Below are 24,671 nucleotides of genomic sequence, written 5' to 3' on the forward strand. Positions count from 1 at the left end.
GGTTTTTGCTGTTATGTATTTTAAATTCCCAAGGCCTTTCTTTGAACCAACTTATGAATATTTACATGACTGAAAAATCTTCTAATATGAATTATCAGTACAAATGTATGGTTTTGTGGTGAAAAAATTCAATCAGAAATAAAAACATAGCCAGGAAACATCTCAGACTTACGATAATGGCAAGTTGCTCCCTTGTAACCAGTATTGACACAGTTGCAGTAGAAGTTGTTCCAGGATTGTGAGCACTCACCACCATGTTCACAGTAATTAGGCAAACACCTAAAATGAAAAAGAAAGCACATTTTCACTCTTTTTTTCCATTCATTTACGTCAGTTGTACTTACCAAGAGAAGCAAAATCATGGGAGAGAAATATAAAAGCATCAAAGAAGTCTTCAATCTCTCTTGGGAGATGTCAATATAATTACTAGAAAATTAAGATAATTTCCCTCCATCTTCCCCACTATTCCTATTGCATATAATAAATATATTAATTATGCAAGAAGCCTGTGAGAACAGAAATAAAGTTTAAGAATGATAAATGTTACTTTAACTATCTGCAATTCACTATAGATTGATAAACTGATGGAAGATTTAAGTGCTGATAATTGACTGGCAAGTTTTGCAACCAATAGGACGTCTTCAATAAGATGTGTCACAACAAAGCAGCATCACAACACATTTCTTTGTGTCCTTCTAAAGCCAATAGATTTTTTTTTTAAAAAAAGAATCACATAACAAATAAAACTAACTATAGTACTTGAGAACTAATTCATTTTCTAAAAGCATGGTTACTTCCTGTCCTAGAAAGAGTAAAATGTTCAGTGTGCCAGTTCCATCACAGGAGACAACTACCAGTAGTCAGTTTTCATTCTGGTGATATAAGCAGAAACCTGAAGAATTTTGATAGCTGCCTTCTGAATTTACAATTGCTGACTACAAAGAAAATTTGGCTGTAACTGCTTAATGGTTAAGACTGCAGCCCTATACCTGAGTATAAAAGATTGCAAGAGATGTAGAAAAGAAAAATTAACTTTTTTTATAAACAGAGCTGAAAATATACTGAAATTGAGTAGCACAGTTTAACCAATTACTTACTAGCTTTTCACCTTAGAAATTAGTTAACATTCTACTTGCAGTGAGTGTATGTGATACAGCTCAGAAGGTACAAAAAGGTTTTATTGTTGATATTAACCACAGAAGAAAGAAAACAGACCCATAAATATTCACAGTACCTTAAAATACCTTTTAATTAATTCAAGAAATCTTAGGAGGGTATTAAATTACAATTGTAGTAGGTCCAGTACTTCACAGATCTACCCTATAAATAATGCAGGGCCTTTGTATATTCACTCCTACTGACTCTGAGGTAATTTTGTCTTCCTTTCATATTAATAAACAAGGATAAGCAGAGGTTTACAGATAAAGGCAGAAAAAAAAAAATAAAAGCAATAAAACGTAGTTAAAGTGCTTAAAGTTATATAGGTCACTTGTTTTAAAGGAAATAATTGACATTTTTGCTAGTAAAAGAGTGATCTTGTATTGATTATATCACTCTCAGTATGTATTTATAAGGTAAGTCTAGATGATATATGTCTCAATGAGCTCTGGTCTGGAACATAAAAATGAACTTTAGGAACAGGGTTTACAATTACTTTGATATTAAATATATTGAAGGAATTTATAAATAAGCATAGTAATTCTTAGGATAAATGTTTAATTTTGCTTTCTATGGGTATGACTTTTCATCAGTTATTATAAATATACATCTCCTCTCACATAACTGCTGTTCAGGACTATCAGTGCATCCTCTGACAGTTTCTCTGCTTGCATGTATTTAAATCATAGTTTTTCTTGTCTTATTCCTTTTTGATAAAGACATTATTATGCCAAAATTGTAAGTGATTTACATGGTTTCCACTCGTATTGACTCCCTGTCTGTATTAATTAATCTTCCTAATAGTGTTCACAAGATGAAAAGTTAGATGAAGTTGATAATGCTTGAATCAACTTTAATAGAAGTGAAAACAATTTAGACAATAATTTAAATCTTTTAACATTAGATTTTACATCTTTCTTCTGTTTCAGAACGTATAATAAAAATTAATCCCTAGCTACATCAAAGTGACACAATAATTACACTATATGCTCTGACCCTACCCAAAGCAATATTTAGAATAGTGTTTCCTCTGAACTAATCTTCTTACAAAAATATTTGTATTTCTAATACTTTTGGATTCATCACCATGTTTGCTTAAACCAGAAAAAAACCAGCTGATTAAACATTTACTATATAGTACTTGGTAATACGTTTTTAAGTGTATGACATTTGAAAATATATATGATTTAAAACTAAGGCAGCAGGCTAATAATAATCATAAGCTAATACTCAAAGAAGAACACAGATCCAGAACATGAATATACTTTTGATAAAGAAGGAAAAGAAAGAGTCTGGAAAAGAGTCATGTGACTGGAAAGAGTCATAATAATTTAAACATAAGAGGAGGAATTGGAAATTTTATTGAAGTAAGAAAATTTAAAATAAGAAAATGGTAGGGAATTTTTTAATTTAAAAAGAACAGGTTAATAAATTATATCCTAATGAATAGATGAATGATAAACCAACCATCTGTCAATAAGGATTGTAAAACTGATAAATATATATGTGAAATTTCTGTGTGTGTATATATATATATATGTATATGAGATAAAGAATGGACTCAATAGAATTATTTTCAGTTCATTTACTATTGCATATCAATTCTGATCACTATGTAAAACAGTAATTCTTATTTTTATTCATTCATTTTAAACATGTAAAACTATTACAATTAATGGTCTATTTTTTCTACTACAAAAAAATCATTAACCCCAGAATTTGGGTCATGCATTACTGTTTGGAATTGCAGATGCAAAGATTCCCATAAAGACTCCGAGACAAACAAATGGTTTGTTTGCCCTCTGCTGTAAAGGTGTGTCCAGCTTCAGCTGGGACAGAGTTAATTTTCTTCTCAGTAGCTGGTGCATTGCTGTGCTTTATATTTGGTGTGAGAACAACGCTGACGGCACATGGATGGTTTTGGTTGTTGCTGGGTGATGTTTATACTAAATCAAGGACTTTTCAGTTTCTCAGGCCCTGCCAGTGAGAGCGCTGGAGTGGCATGGGACATTGGGAGGGGGCACAGCCAGGACAGGTCATCCAATCTAGCTGAGGAGGTATTCCATAACATGGGGTGTCATGCTTCATATATAAACTTGGGGGAGGGTGAGGTGGGTGGGGTGGTTTGTCCAAGGCCTGCTGATCATTTCTGAGGGACAGGATGGGCATCAGTCAGTAGGTGCTGAGCAATTGTATTGTGCATCACTTCTTTTCTCCCTTCCCTTTGGATTTCATTTCTCTCCCCCTCTCCCTCCTTTTCGTTATAACTGTTATTGTTATTATTATTATTGTTCTTTATTTTTTATTTTATTTCCATTTTTATATTGTTCTTGTCTCAACCCTTGAGCTTTACATTCCTTTCCAATTTTTCTTCCCATCTTTCTGGGTGAGGTGGGAGTGAGCGAGTGGCTGTGTGGCACTTAATTACTGGCTGGGGTTAAATCACAACACGGTGATATCTGCCATCAGGAACACAGTGTCAAAAATGCTGATTACTTTAGCTTAAAGCAATCAAAGAGAAATAGAAATCATTATAGCAAAAAAAAAAAATTTTCACAAATGTTACAGTGCACAAGATAAACAAGCTACTATTAGAAACTGTTTAATACGTGTAAGCAATTTCAGTGTTGGCAAAGAAGAATGTACCCTATCTTTTGGGATTTAGGGTGAGATGCAGAATTAGTTTAATAAAGAGAATCATGAATTTTGTTCCATATGATAAGCTGCAGATATCAAATGGTATGAGACTGTGTAAGGAAACTGGAAAGAAACAGTCCCTGGAGCCACTAGCATAAGACCAGGAATGCTTTTTAAAAGCAGTCAGTTTTGAAATAAAAGATAATGAGTGTACTAAAATTGATGAAAATAGGTGGATTAAATTTCTATTTTGATAAGTTAGGAAGACATATGCAAAGCATGCTGAAAGCTAAAAACTAAACCTAGCAAAGCTAGTGCAAGAAAGTTGCAGTTCTCAAGATATAAGAAGATATGTATTAAAATGAAGAAATTTTAGAGAAAAAAGAAAACCACCCAATCAAAAAACTTCCATAAAGACTTTTTTTCTTTCTTTGATATCATTTATCATGGTAAATAACACATAATTTTGATGAACTATGAGAGTAACATTAACTAAAAAAAATTAATACGGTGTCAGAAAGTAATAAAAACACTTTGAAAAAATACTATGGCTGGGGAGCTAAGTAGCTTACACAAGTCTATACTGAAAAAAACAAACAAACAAAACAACAGATGGTAGTGGTATTAACCTAAAATAAGGATGGTAACTATCTTCATATGCTATAAAAAATCATCAAGATAAAAATATGAGGAAAGGCTATACATAAACCTAACTCCTTTGATGCAGTGCTTAAAGGCAAAAGAAAACAAAAACCAACCAACCAAACAAACAAAAAGGTAGGGTGCAGTTCTGAATAAACTGACCTTGCAATGAATAAAAGACAAATTTTATGACATCTGGAATACTGCAAATAATACTGGATTTCTATATTCTGAGATTCACAGAGTGACTTTGTACATATTTATACACAGAAATTTATTTTTTAAAACCCACATGTACACACTTACATACTATACCCATTGAAAAGCTGAAAGGAACTGGAATCACTACATGTAAAAATGTACTATCATGCTTTAAAAATTTAGGTAAAACATCTCTGTGTTCATGGAGGAAGAGATGGTTCCTAAATCACAGCTCTGAAATATGCATTTTGAGAGGTACCCAGTTAGACCGTACATTGAAAAATCCATGGAAAATCAGAGACACAAAATGGCATTATATTTTGAACAAATTTGGTGATGTTTTCCACTCATAATCTTGCTTAGATGTCCTTTAATGTGTTTTACTAAAGTGATATGCAGAGTATTTTGTATATTTTGATCTGATTCTGTTCTTGATTCTACCTCCTTACTACAATAAAAAAAGCAAGCATTGTAACAGAAATGGAATAAGTTCCATTCCAGAGTTTAAAAACCAGCAGTGATACAGTGCTTTAGAAGCTGGAAGGAAGTTTTATGAGGTCTATTCAGAGAGCAGATGAAGGGGACAGTGAAAGAAGTTTGGAAAGTGAGAAAATGAGTCAAAAGCAGTAGGGTGTGAGAAAGCTAAAGAGAAACTGACACGCATGCTGCATTCCAAATACAAGTCCCTGACAAGTTATGAGCTAAAGTTTTGACTGAGTCCAAACCCTGTTTTGTCACACTTTTATCACACTTAATGCCTACTGCAAAGTCAGGATTAATTCAGTAAGGGATAGATTAGCACAAAGAATAATATATATGCAACCCTGTATGTTCTTAAGACATGATAGATGTAGAAAGATTAGCGAGAATATACATTGCAACCTGATTGAAAGGATCATGTTGTAAGCAGATTTAGCCTCCTTTTGGAGGTTTCTTTCTGTAACCTTTTATGAACAATTAAGTAAAGATCTAGTATTATTTTTGTCTTTGATCTACAAGACGCTGTGACTTTCTTCAAAATAATAACCTGGATAGAAGTATACTGTGTTATCTCTGTGAATGGAAGGCAGGTCACTGAAATATGTCAGTGTGACTGAACCTGACATTGGCTATGGTCTTGAAGCAGATTTCTGCTTACAATGTTTTCTCCAAAGAGAGCAATTTTTTAATGTCTTATAATTCAAAGGCCAGACTTTTTTAGATCAAAAGGCAACTGTTGAGGACTAGAAATTTAGGGGGTGGGGGAGAAGTGTTTCCAAGCAAAATTTTACCCTGCCTGTTGTGTCATTTCGGTACAGTTTTCAGCTTAGTCCAAGGCAATCATTTCTGGATTTAATCAGAATTTGCACAGATGCCTGTGACTTCATTCTCCAGAGTCTACAGCAGAAACCTTTTTCTTCCATTTACCATTTGTGTGTCCCTCCCTTTCTTCTCAGCAGCCTCTGTCATTCTACAACACTCCTTTTGGCTCATCCTCTGCCTTCTCAATGAATTCCAACAACATCTGTCCATCAAACATTTTGATCTCTCAGGAAAGGTATATAGTCTTTCCTCCCTGCAGAGGGAGCCACTCCAACTAGTCAGTCTCAGATAAATGCTAATTCTATCTATTGCAAGTTATGATATTAGTTGTGACCACAGCCTAGGAATGATTGCTTACTCACTGTGCTGAGTACTATCTACTGTGTTTCTGGATTGATAGAATACAAGAAGCAGTAACAACTTATAAAGGATGTAGCATTTCAAAGGGTGAATGGGACTACAAGTCACAGGAGGTGGATTTTATATATAGTTTTATTTGAAAAAAAAAATAAAATATTTAAAAGTGGTCAGAAATGTCAAATAATTTTAACCAAAATTACTTGGATTTTATTTGCAGTGCATGGAAATCTAATTGTTGTGCTGTGTATACTGTGTTTATTCTGGAGTTTTGAGTTGTCACAAAAGAAGAAGCATGTCATTTGCTAAGTGTTCTGTTCTTTGTCATCAAGTCAGTATTGGAAACAAAACATTCAAATGAGCAAATAAATGAGTAAATATTATTTTCTTACCTGTCTATTATGCCACATAAATCTATCTGAAGGTCACTGAAATTGCCAAAAAGATTTTGCTGAACTGAGATCATATCCACTGCTTTGTTACCAATAGAAATGAGTCGCATGCATCCTTGAAAGCCACCAAATGAGGTATTACATTCAGAAATATTTCCACTGCTAGGGCAGCCTGAAAGAAGCATAAAACCTGGAGCTGAAAAAAATATTGAAAAATTTATATATTCCAAAATTAGACTGAACTTTCAAAATCTCCAGGTGTTGTAAACTTTGTGGGTAGAAGAATTTAGCCAGAAGCTCTTCTCATTAGGAGCGGTGGAGCAACTGTAAAGAAATAATTATGTGCAGTCTTAATGTATTTAAAGCATATGCAGAAGCATCACTAAAAATTTGGGTAAAGGATAACCCAAGCAGCCGTTCCAAAGCAATGAGTGGAAACAAGATGTGAACAGATTGACTGACTGACTTTAGTCACAAAATGTTAGGTTACAATGCAATGTGCACATGATTTGGACAAGTTTTAAGTCACAACTGAAGTCCAATTAATCAAAAGTTAGTTTCTAAGAAGTGATTTTAATTTATCAAGCTCTCCAGAAGATTCTGGAAAGTACTGAAGACAATTTCTTAATGGAGGTCATTAATGATTCAACTAGGGGAGATTCTCTGTTGGACCTGCTATCTGTAGACAAGGAAGAGATCGTTGAAAATGTGAAGGTCAAGGGCAGCAAACACAAGACTGTGAATTTTGTGATCCACAGAGAAGAGAACAAGGAAAAAATGGGATTACAATCATAGACTCCAGAAAAGTCAGTGTTGGTCTTTTCAGGGCCTGTTTTGAGGATCCTGTTGGAAACTGCCTTGGAGAGCAAAAGAGTTGGATATTTTTTCAACAAAAATCTCTTTGGAGCATAAGAAAAGTCCAGGGCAATACCAAAATAGTTAAGAAAGTGTGTCAGAAGGCCTGAAAACTTAAACATAGAGTTCCTGAGTGAGTGCAAACACAAAAAGAAAGTGCACAAATGGTGGAAATGGACATGCAATTTGGAGGGCAATACAAAGATATTACTTGTATATCTAAGAATGCAATTAGGAAATCCAGACTTCAGGTGGAGTTAAAACTGTCAAGGAAGGCGAAATACAACAAAAAGGTTTCTATAGGTACAGCAGCAGCAAAAGAAAAGCTAAGGAGATTATGGGTGCACTACTCCATGGGGCAGGGGACTTAGTGGCAAGGGTCTTGGGAAGAACTGATTTGTGCAAGGCGTTTTTTCTTGTCTTCACTGGTAAAACTAATTGTTAGGTTTCCCACGTCCTAGCAGACTATGAAGAAGGTAAGCAGTACCCACAATAAAGGAAGAAAGAGTCCAAGGGGCACCTGAGGGTGCTGCAAGAGATGGCCAGTGTCATTGCAACAATTGCCATTGTCATTGTGAAGCCATTATCATTCTAATAATCAATTAAAATTGTCAATTTGATGAGTTTCTTGATGACTTAATAGGGAGGATGTTATACCCATCTTCAAGAAAGGCAAGAAAGAGGGCACAGGAAACTAGAGGCCAGTCAGTCTTACCGCAGTCCCTGGCAAGTTCATGGAGCAAATCCTCTTAGAAGCCATTTCTAAACATATGAAGGACAAGAAGGTAACTGGGTAACTTTAGCTTCAGGGCTAAAACATGCCTGACCAAGCTCTTTGTTTTCTTTGCTGAGGTGATGGACACTGTGGACAAAGGGAGAGCAGTGATTATTCATACCTTGGCTTTAACAAAGCCCCTCACAGTTTTTTATAGCCTCCTTGTCACCAGATTGATGAGATATGGGTGGGATAAGTGGACAATTGATGATGAAAAGTGCAGCTGATGGTTAGTGAACAGAGGGTTCTTCAGAGATCAATACTAAGAGCTATGTGTTTAATGCTTTCATTAATGACCCGTGCGATGGGACAGTGTGCTTTCAGCAAGCCTGTGACTAATACCAAACTAGGGGCGGGGATCAAATATCCGAGGGCAGGGCTGCAACTCAGGGGGACCTGGGAAGCTGGAGAAATAAGCTGACAGAAATACCATGAAGTCAGTAAGTTCAAGGTCTTTGATCTGAGAGGGAGCAAGTCTACACAACTATCCAATCTGGAGGATAGCTGCCTGGATTCATAGCGAAAGGCTATGGTGGCCAACAGGTGGACATGAGCCAGGAATGTGAACTTGCAGTACAGAAGACCAGTGACATTCTGGGCTGCATTATCAAGAGCACAGCCAGTAGATCTGGGGAAGTGGTCCTTCCTTCTGTGTGGCACTTGTGAGACCACACTCGGAGTGCTGAAGTTCTGGACTCCCCAGTACCGGAGAGACATCAATATCTTGGAGTGAGTCCAGTGGAGGCCGCCAGGATGGTCAGGGAGCTGAATGCACAAGGTCTATGAGAAAGGGCTGAGAGAGCTCGGTCTGTTCAGTCTTGAGAAGGTAAAGCTAGCTGATAAAATGATACAGAGAAGGTGAAGAAGTGGACGGTGGTGGTACAAGAGGCAAAGGACAAAATTTTTAAAAAATGGCAAATTTGGATCAGGAATTAGCAACAAGTGTTTTCACCATGAGAGTGATGAATAGGAGGATAGTTTGCCCAGAAGAGTTTATGAAAATTCCATCCTTGGAGCTGTTCAAGATTTGAGTGGTCACAGCCCTATACATCGTGATCCAATCAGAATTGTTTAGAACAGAGGGCTGGACTAGACAATGTCTGGGTGTCCTACCCAACCTATGAATAATGTTCTGTAAGTGTCTAATATTGTATTTTGTCTATTTTGTTACTGATTCTGAAATGTCTTGTTCACTGCTAATTATTAAAATGTTAATAAATCAATAAATTTCTTTGATTCTGATTTGATTTGTCATGTCTATTGAGCGTTTTTTCCCACCAGCAGCTGAACATTGCATGACAAAATATGTTTGGTTTTGTTTTTTTTTTTTTTTCTTTGGCTTTCTTCCAAAGGATAATATTGCTCTGGAATGGCACACAAGGGCCATTCTTTGATTTTAGTCAAGCAATTTGCATTCTGGTTCACAGCATTCAAAGATCTTCCGGTTCATTATATTAGGAAGTAATGACTTGTAAGACACTGCTCTATTCCACAGGGCTAATGGGTACTTTCTGAAGTCCTGTAAAGACAGTGCAGAGGTTTACTATACAGAAAAGCAAAATAACAGTGTAAACTAGTAAATTGATTCAACTGAATATATAACAACATAAATAGTTGGTTTTTTTTGAGAAATATACAATAGAAAGTGAAATTAAATAAGTGAATAAATTCTCAGTGTGTTCAATTCTTGTGAGGAACCAAACTGTTCAAAACTATTGCTACCTTTCTAAAGAAAATGTTTATTATCTAACTGGTATATTGCTTTAAGAACAACAAATCCATGGACTTGCAAAAGTTTAAATAGAAGCACACGTATACATGTAATACAACAGCACCACACACAGTAACACAAACCAATTAGAAGTCTTAACTACATTCCTCACAGCATTCTACAATAAAATGTTAAAATGAATTCTGTCATTTCTGGTGAAAAATCTGACACTCATTTGAGAATGAGATTCTTCCAATGGTGTTCATTAAAAAAAACACCTAACAACTAAAAAAAATCCCAAACACCAGCACCAAAGAAGGCAGAAAAAGTTTGTATTTTTTACACTCAGCTATTTCACAAAACTGTGTCTCAGTTTTTTTTTCTTGATGTCTGTCTTTTAAAAGTTGTCTTCTAGTTCTGTTATGGAAAAAACATTGGCAATATTAGTGACATTGGGTTTCCTTATAACTGCGGTCTGGATATTAAAGATAGGAAGAAAATTTTTAATAATGAAATGTACCCTATGTTCTTATTGCAATATTAAATAATCTTTTTTTTGCCCTTATAGTTGCAATGGGTTATTATTCCAGGAACTGAGATAGGGAGTTTATCTTTTATGATAGCAGGACTAGAAATTGTGCTGACATAACGCTTAAGTATTTTCAAGTTTATTACACATTTTCTCAGCTAAGCATACAGATATCTTGCATAATTTGTATTCATTAAAAGAAGGAAACTAACTACCACGTTCTCAGGCTACCTCTTCTGGAAGGCTAATATTTATGTTTTAACAAGCAGCATATAGAAATACGGTAAATATTCATATAAACTTATAAAGAAAGTTGAAACACATTGTTTGCATTTTGACAGTGGTATATAATATAAAATGTTAATACTCAATAGGCTAAACTGAGAAACCTTCTATTAGTTTTCCCCAGGTTTGTACAAAATGCACAAACTGCTGATTTCAGCTATGAAGCTGAAATCAGAGAAGCTGAAGGGTGGATATGCAGTTAGTAATTTCAGCGTTCTTGGAATTATTTGCCCCCTCCACATCCCAAAAAAGAAATAGAAATATCCTTGTACAGTTAAACTGAATATGTTGCCTTTTGCAACTGTCCACATCCCTTGTGATCTGTTCACCTGTGCCACCAACCCTGCAATGCTGTGAATCACCTGATCAGAGATGTGGGAACCTGAAGCAACATGGAAGGAAACAGAAAGCCGGGAGGGGGGGCGGAAAGTTTTCTGGCTATTCAGGGCCAATATTCTGTATCTTTCTCTGGTCATCAGCCAGGTCAAGGGATATGTTTAGTAAAGGAGGCTGGATGCCAGGTGTGAAAAGTCATGTGGATGTTCATGTAGCAGTTCCTATATTTACAGTCTGCTTGTGAGCATAAAACTTATTTACAGCCTATTGCTTTGAGGGATCTATGGACAAAGATTTGGTTTATACTCATTTAGAATTTTGTATGTATTTTTCAACCTTCTCAGAAATCTGAGAATTATTAATAAATAGTTCAGTCATTAATATCTGAGTTACTGAGAGATGAAGCATTAGGCTAGTGTTGAATAATGCTTTCACATACTGTTTAACATTACTGTTATGTAGTTCATTCCCAACTGATTTAGACATAACAACTTGTTCAACTCTATCAGTAATAATATATGTGATTAATGACAAAATCACTTGGTGACAGATAATTGTCACTATTCCTAGGGAAATGAAGATATCTAAATGCAGGTTTTAGGCACAAGTTATATTCTCCAAAATGAAAAGAAAAGAAAAAAGAAAAGAAAAGAAAAGAAAAGAAAAGAAAAGAAAAGAAAAGAAAAGAAAAGAAAAGAAAAGAAAAGAAAGAAAAGAAAAGAAAAGAAAAGAAAAGAAAAGAAAAGAAAAGAAAAGAAAAGAAAAGAAAAGAAAAGAAAAGAAAAGAAAAGAAAAGAAAAGAAAAGAAAAGAAAAGAAAAGAAAAGAAAAGAAAAGAAAAGAAAAGAAAGAGTGTATATCATGTAAAGAGGATATTCACACAAGTAAGTAAGCGTTCACTAAAGGTGAAAACTTGAAGTCATCCCATTGGAAGATTCTTAGATTTAGCAACACAGTAAGTGTGCAATAAGAGGGATCTTTGTGTGTCTGTCTGATTGTCAGCCAGACTATATTCAGTTATCAGAGCATGATACCAGAAAATGATGTTCTATAAAGTGACCAAGGAATCTGCGTGGTAATTTATTTTACCCAACATTATAAAATTTTAAGGAAACAGAAACTCAAAAATATCACAGCAGCCCCTGACAACCAGATCCTTTGAGAGATATCCAAGCTAGACAAAGAAGACTTGAGGCAAGTCAAATAATTCTCATTATTTGATTAGCTATATCAGGAAAAATAGAAGTTTAACTTTGGGATATTACCAGAATAAATAAACAACATATTTCACCTCCAAAGTAGAAAACATCTCCTGAATAAAACTGCAGAGGTATGGAGGCCTGAGTAGATGAGGTCACATTGTTGTCCACTGTTATACTGATATGATTCCTTTTGACAGAGAAGGATAGAGAATGCCACTGGCCGTTATTTAATCCAGCACCTGGAAGAAAAATAAAAAGCAAAATTAAGTATAACATCTAGTATTTCTTATATTACATGAATATTATAGACTTGAAAGGAGTAGAAACTGGTAGAGCAATCATAGCCCACATAAAAACTCAAAATTATAATGAAAGGGGGAAAAAATGAATAAAGAACACAAATGTCTTTTGTGAAGACAGAACCTTTGTCCATTCCCTTGCTTCACACCTGATAATGAAAAAATAAAGGTACTTCAGTGAATAAGCCTTACTGTTTTAATACTCCTAATTATCAGTAATACATCTATTTAATGTAATGACTATGAAAAGTATCCTCCCAATCTAAGGAACTTATCATTAAGATATCATTCTGATGGCTGATAGAGTATTTTACACATAATACACGTTTTGACTACACTGTTAAAACTGATTTCTTCATCTTTCAAAATCAAAGGTAGTCATTATATTAAAACCCAGTAAAACAGCAAAATCCTGTAGATGCTGAAATCTTCAGCAATCGTTATGTCAATGTCACAAGATTATTTTTCTTCAGTTGATCCTTTCATTGGAAATGTATGGGAAAATCTTCTGAGAGTTTAGTCTGCAACACCGATTTATATTACCTCTGGCTGTGTAGGTATAGGGTACCACAGAACAATAAACCTAAAGCTCTGATTCTGGAAAGCATTTACGCATATATACTTAAATATATTTTATATAGGACAGTGTGTAAGAGTATTATTATCTTTAAAAAGTGCTTTAAGTCAATCATGTTCTTGAGTGTTCTTCAGTACAGTTACCTCTTATGGTGAAGAACAAAGAATACAGCCTTTAAATTTTGCAGTCTTTTCTTGACTGTAGAGTGTGTCTTGAAATTTCATGTATTTATATACTTCTCTGTGAAATGTGTTGTATATTCTAGAAAAATAGTCTACCAGTTAACTGATTAGTTCAAGCAGAAATAAAATAAATAAAAATAGAAAGATGAGAAGGTTCAAATAGCTAAAATACCTTATAACCATGATACATACATTGTTAACTATCAGTCTAAACACAAGATCAACACACCATTAAGAGAAAAATCTTAGAATCACATTATAAATTCAGATAAATTTGCATCTAAAAATATCTTTAATATATTTAATACAATATTAGTCTTATATACCTTTTCTGTTACTTGTTTCCTTACTTCAAAACCCATGTTTATTAGGGACTACATAACAAGAAACTTCAAACATTTTCCTTTATCCCTAGCCTCAGTAGGATTATATAAAGGCTATGGCTAACAAATCTTTTAATCATTGACACTTTAAGGACCATTTCACCTTTCTAATACAACAGTAGAAAGCACAGGGTTGCAGTCACAGGTTTTCTGATACCATTCTGGCCGTTACCTATTTTGGTTGCAGTTTTCTGTGAGAAGTGTTATTTAAGTTTGTGAGCAGGAATAGTAGAGTAAATAATCAGCGTTAAAGGTATCACCAGTTTTCTAGGTTAAAAGGTGGGGATTTTTTACCTCTGTAAAACTCCGTGATATTTACAGAGATGGAATTTTTTACTAAAATGAAAATTGGAAACCTTACTCCACAAAATATAAAAAAGTATTAATGGTATTACATCTAGCTACCAAAAGGTCACCTGTAAAGGGCTAATCTTTTAGTAACAAGGATTTAAATATCCCTATAGGCAATGTGAAGGGAGTGACTAGAGTCTCCCAATATTTTCAAGTATCCAGCTGCTGAAGTCCCTTTGTACCCGTAGCACTTAATATAATTACAGCAGTGTAGTGTATATTCAGGCTAGTGTATTTTATATTAAGGCTGGCATACTATTGAGCTGAGGGTCAAGAAAATGTCTTAAAGCCTAACCATTTTGCCTCTAGTCATATTTTGCCTAGATAATATCATGTGTAAGAGACATTTAAAAAATGGAGCAGATATAGCATTAGAAAAATATTATTGCTGCCCTGCAATGTAATGGTCATAGATGAGTCACACTGTATAATGAAGTTTCTAGACTTAATGAGTACTATTATATATATCTACTATTACTTTTAGTACTATTTTACAGCAAGAACCCATAAAACATATCAAAAGCCTTTACTAACTTCAAGCAAAAATCAACAATCACAAACAGATAAAGCATGCTTAAGTCTTTTATACCACTGTGAACCTCAGTGAACTATACTCTTTATGAGCAAAATAATAGTATACTAAAACAAAGAGTATGAATAATGTTTTTTTAAAGCACAGTAAATTAACTCTGAGAAACATTTTTTTTCCCAGTTCCCAGTAATATAATTAGGTTTTTTTCTATAAATTATTGTACAATTATCCTTTAGTAGAGAAACTAAATTCTAAAATATATAGAGTCTATAATGACCCTTGTCACACTATGTTTTTAAGCTTAAAGATTGCAGAAAATAATTTTTTAAAAAAGAAATTATTTCCCTACTCACTTATTTCCTTCTTTCTAGCCTCCATTCCCCGATAACAAAAGCTCCAGCTTATTTACCCTCATCTCTAAGATTAAGCAAAGAGTTTCTCTATTTGAAGAGGTACTTCAAGCAATGTTTTCCTCAATCACATCTCTGCAATATCAGAGAATCGTAACATAGTTTGGGCTGGAAGGGACCTTTAAAGAGCATCTACCCCAATCTCCCTCCAATTTGCAGGGACTACTTTTACTAAGTCAGGTTGTTCAATGCTCCGTACAACCTGACATTGAACACTTCCAGGGGTGGGACATCTAAATCTAACCTCTTCCACTTTAAAAATATTACCCTTTGTCCTGTCACTAAAGGCCCTGGGGGAAAAAAAAAAATATATATCTCCATCTTTGTTTGTATTTTGTGTCCTTGTAAGTATTGAAAGGCCACAATAGGGTCTCCCTAAAACCTTCTCTTCTCCAGGCTGGACAACCCCAACTCTGTCAGCTCTTCTTATAGGAGAGGTGTTCTAGCCCTCTGACCATTTTCATGGCCTTCCTCTGGACACACTTTGGCAGGTCCATGCCTTTGTTGTGTTGGGACCCCAAAACTGAATGCAGTAATCCAGGTGGAATCTTATGAGAGTGAAATAGAGGAGCAGAATCAACTTCCTTGACCTGCTGGCCACACTTCTTGTTAAGTAGGCCAGGATACAGTTGGCTTTTGGGGCTGAAAGCACACGTTGTCAGCTCATATCCAATTTTTCATCCACGAATATCCTCAAGTCCTTCTCTGCAGGGCTGTTTTCAGTCCAGTCATCCCCCAGTCTGTACTGATATGGGGGATTGCTCTGACTCAGATGCAGGACCTTGCTCTCAGCCTTGTTGAATTTTATGAGGCTTACATACGCCCACTCCTCGAGCCTGCCAAGGTCCTTCTGGATGAAACCTCTTCCCTGCAGTGAATCAATTGTACCACTCACCTTAGTGTCATCAGCAAACTTGCTGAAGATGTACTCAATCCCACCATCTATGTCATTACTGAATTTATATTAAATCTAACAATAAACTCTGTGATTTCATTTCTATTGTTGTGTAAACAATTACTTTCAATTCCTAGTTTTGAACCCTGCTTAAGTAACTTGTTTTGGTGAGAAAACCATATTCCAAGTATTGCAATACTTGACTGTCAAGGTAGTTAAGAGAAGGCCCTAACATAAAGCAGGAGATTGAAAGAATGACTGAAGTAGAATTTTTTTTTGATTACTGGAAAATTGATTATATTAATTTTAATTTTTTTGTTTGTTTAGTGTAGTTCATCATACTGACCTACTAAATGATTTTGGGATTAATATTTTATCTCCTCTTCATTCAGGCTGTCATGATAGAGATATTGGATGATGTTCATCTAGCTCATGTTAGGGCTTCCCAAAAGTCTCTCATTAAGTCTGGGAACTAAGGAGTGCCTTTGTGGGAGCAAAGACATTACTGAGGAAACAGCACAATGTAGCCCTCAAATTGAGAACCCTGATTAAGTTCATATTTGCTTGTGTGAAGCCATGGAGTGGTATGACATGTGAAGGCCAATGGTTTGCTAACATTTCCATTCCATCTGAAATCTATATTGTCTGATTCTCTACTCGGAGTTTTAAAAATGCCAGAAATAATTGAGGAAAAAATAGCAATTAAAATTTTAATGCATAATAAGGTAGCTATTACAAAAGATATCCATTTGTTCTCATTACTAGTACCTCCATCATTTTAACATCTAGCACTAAAAAGAAATGTCTGTGGGAGGTCTTGCAGAACAATGACATCCAACCTTAGGAACATATATATAGAAAGACAATGTATATAGCTTATTAGGATATCCATGAGAAACAAACAAAAAACAAACAAACAAACAAACAAAGAAGTTTAGAAAAAGTAATTTATCAATTAGTCTGAATTATAAGCACCAAATTCAATGATTCTTAACATCACTTACTTAAAACCTGCATAGAAACACAGGGTCATATAAAGAAACTGAGTAATAAGATGTCAAACATGTTGTAATTCAATTTGGTCTCATCATTCAACACAAATTAACTTTGTGTTAATTTCTTTTTTTATCTACATATATTCGCTGTGGATATTTGATGACCAGCTTGCAAAAGAGGCTACAGAGGAAAGATATTAAGCAACCATTCTGTAAAAGAAGGATAAGACTTATTATAACTTAAACACTCTTGCATTAACATGCCATTCTCCTTGGGTTTATATGGTTGAAGAAATTTTTAAAAAACACATGATAACGAATTTAAGAACTGTGGGCAAAAAAACATGTTCTGATATAATCATCGGGGGTAGAGGGGTGGAGGGTGCAGGGGGTGGTTGGGGGAGTGGGAGGAGAGAGAGTCAGTTCATAAGTCCTTGCCTGTGGGAGAACAAACCTGTCCAACCAGCCGTAATTTAATTACTTGTCTCCAAATGCAGACTTGAATTGCTTTAGTGAGTGTAACAATAAACATTTTAAAAACTTAAGAAAAAGTTACCCATATGGTTTTATTAGATAACTTCTTTCTCAGAAGAGAAAAAAAAAAGATTGTTTTGCAGCAGTCTGTCATCACAGAGACAAACACAATCCTTTCTGTTAAATTCTGTATAGAACAAACATAAAATAGCATAAGAACATTAAATTGTTTCAGCAATGTTAAGATTTATTTTGCAGTGTTTCAACTAATATGTATTGTATTGCAACTTTGAAACTGAATGCTTTTTACTATGTGCAAGTCTACAGCTGTTAAAAGTGCCACCACCTTCAGCTGATCTTTTAAAATGATGCTACGTGGCAAGAGTTTCTTCAACATACATCACCTAATTGAACTCAATTGAAATAACTCCTAAAACACCAAATTCATCACTGTTAACTACATACTACTGACATTCTTACTAAGGATTTGACATTTTCAAATGGTGAGCCTAGGGAAACCTCTTGTCATTAAAATCGTACTCTGTGCATCACTTATTTTAGATTATAACAAATACCAGGGCTGATCCTATTATCACCCACAGAAACAGGATCAAAGTATTTATGTAAATTTTATGTATCTGTGGTCATTACTGGCTTACAGTCCTTTCCTGAATTAAAATAATCAGCTGTTTAAAATCTTACTTTTAATCATTATACAACTATAGAAACATAATAAGCTTCAGAGGTATGTTGAACTTTTTTTTCCACCATCCTGTCAAAGGAACTTTCATTTTGTATCAGGAATTGAAATAAGGAGTCTACCTAAAAGAAACGGGGACACAGAACTAAGATTAAGGAGGCCTCGTCTTCAAAACCTGTGGTTGTTTCTTTGCTCTGTTTGGCTCTGCTTTGCTCTCTTTGCCTTATGCTGCCAAGCACATGACTTGTGAACATTTTAGGTAATTATTTTTTCTTTGTGTTTCTACTGGTTATAATTCTTTTGTGAATTTTCCTTCCTCTTTTAAATAACTTCCTTAAATCTGTGGGGTCCAATAGAGATTTGGAGGGTTTAATATTTATTATAATTATTTTATTTTGGTTTTTTTTTTTATTTTTATTTCAGTAACCATATCTTTTATTTACTGTATTTGTTATTGCTCGAGACAAAGTAACACTAAACAGCATCATTAACCTCCTTATATTCTGGCTTGAAAACTCCCCTGAAAGATGCCTTTGGTTTGGTTCCTAATACTCCAATGAACATACTTTATACAAAGTTAAATTCTTCATACATTCAAATCCTTAACTTGTTTTTTAAGTACCAATGCAAACTGCAGCTGTTCGACTTGTTATTCACCTGTTAATTCAGTTTACACGTTACACTACTGGAACTAACATGATTTTTTTTACACTGAAAATGTTCTTGCTTTATGAATATGAAGTCTATGATTGTATGCATATCTAGGATCAACTGATGTTTTGGATATCATTATTGTGTTTTCTGCAGCCAAATTATCTGTTGCTCCTACGACATATTCCTCCAACTAGTGGTCTCTGGTCATCTTCTTTGTCCGTGTAGAAACTGCTCCAATCCCAGACTCATTTCCTCATCTTCATATATTCTTTGGAACCCCATTTAGCCACCTACTCCCTCTAGTCCTGTTTTTCCTTTCTGAGACCTTGTTCTGGAACATCCATTTATTCTTCTACAAGAAAGGGGCGAAATTAAATTTGTTTACATACCTGAGGCAGCTGTGATGCATAGTGTAAGAGCACAGAGTTGAACTGGTGAAGTGCGGCTGGGTGAGGGTACTGTTATTATCACATATTTATGTTATTGATTTTCACCATTTTTAAAAAAGTCATGGAAGATGGAGATATTGTCAGTTCTGTTCTGCACTCACATTTCGTGAAAGAAGGAGATTCCTGGCTAGGCCAGCAGTCTTGTCATTCTTACATCAAGTGCTAACAACACTCTGAAAAACAGAGGAGCCTCTTTGTGAAAGAGGGAGTCCCCTTGCTCCAAAACTGAGGGAAAATAGTAGCTGGGAGCTGCTTCTTATAATCTGAACTGGATAATCTGTAACATTACTGCATCTTGCTGTATTTGCCTCATCCTCTTGTTCTTATATATTTGTTTACCAACAAATCTCAGAAGTCTCAGAAGACTGCAGGTTTTGCTTTCAGGAAAATTCAGCTCTACCCTAAAGGTTCCCTAGAAGTGCACTCTACCAAAAGTAGATGGTCTAGTCTCAATTTAGTGTTGAACTACAAAAGTCACCCTTTAGCTCTCAGTTATTCAGTCTCCTCAACTTATCCATTTCTTTTTGTTCCTACTCTATCTATCTATCTATGTATTGATTTATTTACTTTTTTAATCTAGACGCAAGCTTGCCCCAGCTTTCTGGAACATAACCTGGTATTGGGCATCCACTGTCCAAATTTAATGGACAGCTCTGTAACTGAGACCTCTAGAACACAACAAACATAAAATTTACAGTATTGTATATACTTATAGGAAAATTAGTTACTTGATAACTTAGGAAGGCACTGACAAACGGTGAAAAACATCTTAATGGCTTAGCTTGACACAGCAAGAAATTAACTTGTTCACACCTCACAACTGAAAAAGTTGCTTAGATGTCTCAAATATCCCAGATTATACACATGAGCTTCACATACTCTATGTATGTATAGCTAAGGACTCAACTTTGCAGCCTGTATTACTACAAGTAATTTCTACTCAATCATGGGGAAAAGAGTGTAGATACATGTTTCTGAGAAAAGGAAGTATTTTGAAACATTTGGGATTAAAATTCACACAAGTAAAGCATATTAGTCATAAAACTAAGTCAAGAATGTAGGTATTAAAATAAATTACTTGACTTTAACTTATTTTTATATGCATAGGAATTTTGGAATTGTTTTCTTCATTTCTGTTTACCTGCAACGATGTCACTCAGTGTTTTTCCTCGTTTATGAAGGCTGATTTTAACTTTCCCATCACTTAGATATAAAAAGAAACCACCTGAAGCCTCGTGTAGTTTAGTAGATAACAGAAGTCCCTCCTTGTTCCAGGTGCGAAACTGGAAACTGACAAATACTTCATCTTGCTCTGGTGTGCCTGGCAGTGCCAAGTAACTATTGGAGCTCAGAAACGTAACAGGAACCACCTGTGGCTCTAAACATGAGAAGGACATGTTGCCCTACAGAGACATGAAACAAGTATGGCATTAGGAACATTTAGGGAAAAAGAGTCGTGAGAATGTCTGTATGGAAACTGCAGAGTTTCAAAACATTATGCATAGAGCTTAATAATTGTTACTTGGATGTGTTAATCTAAAAATCAGGTATGAATAGGTAAGAACATCACCAGTTTGAGAAATTTTTGCTTAGTTCTTTTAACAGAATATCTTCCTGAGCAAAGAGTGGCAAAGACCTTTGAGTGGATGAGGTAAGGTCCTAAATTTTATGGGTGATTTAATTGTGCTTTGGGAGTTAGACAGACCTGCTTTTTTGGTTTAGCTACAGGAAGCATTAGGGACTTGACAAATTTCTGAATGTCAGATAAAATGCCACTGAATGCAAACACATCTAAATGGTTGTATGCAGAGAAAAAATGATCTTGGCTAACGATTGTTTAAGGCAGTGTTAAATCTGAGAAAAAAAAACCAAAACATTTTTCCAGACCAAGCAGCAGTCTTATGCAACTGCAAATGTGCACTGACGCCAGTATTTATTTTCACAAATAATCAGAGAAAACTCCACATATGAACTCTTGCTACTTATAAACATGAAACACATAATTCATAAATCAGAAGGAAACATATTTTCAAGCAGCCCCATATGGACCAGATAATGAATTGTATTTAGGTAACTAGCCTCTATTTTGTGCTTGACTACTTCTGAAATAGCTGGTTCTTAGATACCTGAATAAAATTGCAGATGAGTTGATTGACAAACTCTTAGCTTAACCAGCATCTGTAGTGATACTGAATGATATAGATAAGAAGACTGGAATGAGAATAATTCATTTTTTGCATCTGGTGTCAGAGTCAGTTAATATTTTATGAGTCTTGATAAAGATACAATATGCACTTTGATCTAATGACTTTCTGGCACCACCTGAACTATAACTAATTTGTTCTGTACAGATGATTACTAAAAGAATAATGTGTTTAGAATTTAAAGTACATTTACCTTCTGTCCAACACAAAGAGCTTTTAAACTTTTGAACACACATAAAATTTTGACCTTATAGTTAAAAGCTAAAAAATCAATTCAAGAAAAATACTCACTAGCCCCATGGCATGACATTAAAATGTGTCTGTTTTCATTTTTTTTCGAGGAAAATATATAAATAAATAAAAGCTCTGTCTTACGAACTCAGCTGTAGAGAAATGAATAGTGAACTGAACTGACCCTTAAGGAGAAGGCAGTCATCAGATTAATAAAAGTTAAATGGTAAAAGCTTAACACCTACAGACTCACCCTGCATGTTATCTGGACAGCTGCATGAAACTATATCAGACCAGCAAAGTGGTTATTTAGCAAGGATTCTATAGTAACGTAGATACTTACTCGCACATACACACGATAAAACATCTACAAAATGTTTTTGAAAGTAGCACAACAGTTTAAATCATTTGAGGTGAGGTGAAGACTATGACATTTCCTGTGACAATAACTTCATAGTTCCCCTTTCACTAGTCCACACAGAGCCCCCTACAACTGCCCTCTCCTTAACATCCACCAGCATAATGGACAGGAGATTTTATGGAGGCATCAATTTAGTTAATTCTCAGATATTTCAGATGAGCTTCGCATAAGAAGAGATGCCGGTCTTTTTTTTTTTTTTTTTTTTTTTTTTTTTTATTTTTTTCTGAGGGGTGAGGAGAGGCAGAGAATCAAATTTGATTGTTCATATTCTGAACTGAAATCCAAATTAAAAGATTCGGAGTTGAAAGTATGTAATTTTTTTTTCATTTATTTTGACTTGATTTTTTCCATCATATCTCTGCATTTCCTGCTGCTAAGGAAATAAATACTGTAAACAGAGATAGATTTTGTACTATTGGGATAAATACAAAGGACTTAATATAGTTTACAGAAAACTTTCTGTTTGTTTATTGTTGGAAACTTTTGTCTAAATGGTAGGGATCTGGCTAATACAGCCGGTGGTCATGTAACAACAAATGCATTAAACTCACCAGCCTGAACTACAGATTTTCAGACAAAAAGCAGTATAAACAATATAAATTGACAAACAGAATATATCTATAAAAATTATAATGATCTCGAGAAAACAGAGTGGATCAGTGTCCTCAGCAGTAGAAGGATTTTAAAATGTACTGATGGTGCTCTCTTACTAGTCAGGTACAGAAGTCAAAGCCAGAGCTTCGATGTTTTCAGATACATCTTTTTGTTACTCTCTGGCTTTTGTACATGCATAGCAGTGGGATATCACACAACAGTGAGGTATCACACACATCTAAATAAAGAGCTGTAGAATAAAATGCATTCTGCATTGTCTGCTGGATGAGTCTGTACAACAGCAAATATAAAATACCCCAGTTAGGTGATTCTTTGATTTTTCTTTCATTAAAGAATACAGATTTTACTAGAACTGTGTGTTAACAGGTTGCATAAGAAAGTGGCTGTATCCTTTTTCTTTCCTCTATTTTTTTTTTTTTTTTTTTCCTTAACAATGAATCTCTTACCACAACGTAGATCTGAGATTTATGCCTCCTGGCCAGGTCAATAATATTCACTCCATTATAATAAATATTTTCAAAACACCCATGAAAGTTTCTGCGCGATGATGTCCCTGGTTTTACAGGCACTGGGATCCCTCCAAAGCTGAGCTTAGAAAGAGAAGAGAAATCAATGACACCATTAAGTAGTTTTCCAAGGAACGAAGCTACTAATAGCATAAGAGCAGAAGTCAAAGACTGGCCAGTAATGGATCTGCTAATTCTTGCCTATTTCCTTTTATCACACTGATGTATTAAAAGAACACACTAACAAAAATTAGGCTATATCAAGTCATATGTATTCATTAAAATATCCCAAAATGTTGACCTTTTTTTTTTTTTTTTTTTTTTTTTCTGCTGAGGATGCCTTTTAACAGTTGCTTAGCATTGAGTTTTGTCAGTTTTCAGGAACCATTACAGCTGCAAAACCAAGGAGAAGGATACCCAGGACATGCAAACCATGCTGGATGGCACAAAAAGGAAGAGAATTTGCTAACAAAATTTTTAGGAAACTTGAGTCCGATTTCTCCACTGTGTACAAGTCAAAACTACTGTAGTAGAGAACAAGAATGCAACAGATTAAATTATTCTAGGGCAGATTTAAAACAAATGGAAGGAGATACATTTTCCCTCTCAAAATTCTTAGGCTGTGCAGTTCCTTGATAATGATGCTGTAGGTTTACTTGGGTTCAGAAATAAATGGGAAGATTTAACAAAAATAAAACTCCAGTGAGAGCTGTTAAATTCAGTAATATCACCCTGTCTTAATAAGTGTCTGAGGCATAAACTTTTAGAAAGCAGTAGATTATTTTAGAAAAAACATTGCTACAGTGGTGATCTAATTTATACTTTGGGCTATGTTTCCACTCTTGTGCACCATCAGAAACAGGATGCCAGTTTAAGTGAACTTTGTAACTCATCCATTTCAAAGCTATTCTGGTTACATTGTACAAAGGTTCTGTTTATTTAACTTTTAATTTTGAAAATTTGCTTTCTATTTCAAAACAGTTTATTAAAAAAAACCCAAAATTAAATATGTCATGTTTCACTAGTTATTAAATTGCAGCATTTTTCTAGTCAGAAGTGCAGCCCTGAATACACCATTTCATAATTTTTTTGAAGTTTTAGGGGTTTTTTTTCTAGCCTTTGCTTTCCTTTCTACCTTGTATTTGTAACACATACTTCAAACTATGGTATGTGGAAAAGACGAAAAATAAATCTGCAATACTGGTTGATTCAGTAAAATAAATCTATTTGCCAATCACTTAAAACTGACATTGATTGTTCCCCATCCCCCCCATCCCCCCCCCCCCTTTTTTTTTTCTTTTTATTTTTTTCTTTGTAAAGAGGTTCTCCAAACCTTGGTATTGTAGTTAAGATTCAAATTTTAAGCACACTCATGGCTTTAATTTTATGAATTATATTTTTGAAATGGGATA

The 24,671-nt window shown here is 34.7% G+C and overlaps 1 protein-coding gene across 1 annotated transcript in view; it reads right to left on the reverse strand.

The window, feature by feature from the left end:
- Window positions 1–24,671, reverse strand: part of CNTNAP4 (contactin associated protein family member 4) — a 261,311-nt gene that overhangs the window by 61,676 nt on the left and 174,964 nt on the right. Inside the window, exons 7-11 of the mRNA XM_027815469.2 lie at window positions 23,200–23,343; window positions 20,424–20,685; window positions 12,471–12,620; window positions 6,690–6,861; window positions 173–279 (exon numbers count right to left, since the gene is read on the reverse strand). Of these exons, the coding sequence (XP_027671270.2) occupies window positions 173–279; window positions 6,690–6,861; window positions 12,471–12,620; window positions 20,424–20,685; window positions 23,200–23,343 (835 nt within the window). The remainder of the gene's footprint in view (window positions 1–172; window positions 280–6,689; window positions 6,862–12,470; window positions 12,621–20,423; window positions 20,686–23,199; window positions 23,344–24,671) is intronic.

The sequence above is a fragment of the Falco cherrug genome, chromosome Z, assembly GCF_023634085.1.
Source record: "Falco cherrug isolate bFalChe1 chromosome Z, bFalChe1.pri, whole genome shotgun sequence".
Lineage (NCBI taxonomy): Eukaryota > Metazoa > Chordata > Aves > Falconiformes > Falconidae > Falco > Falco cherrug.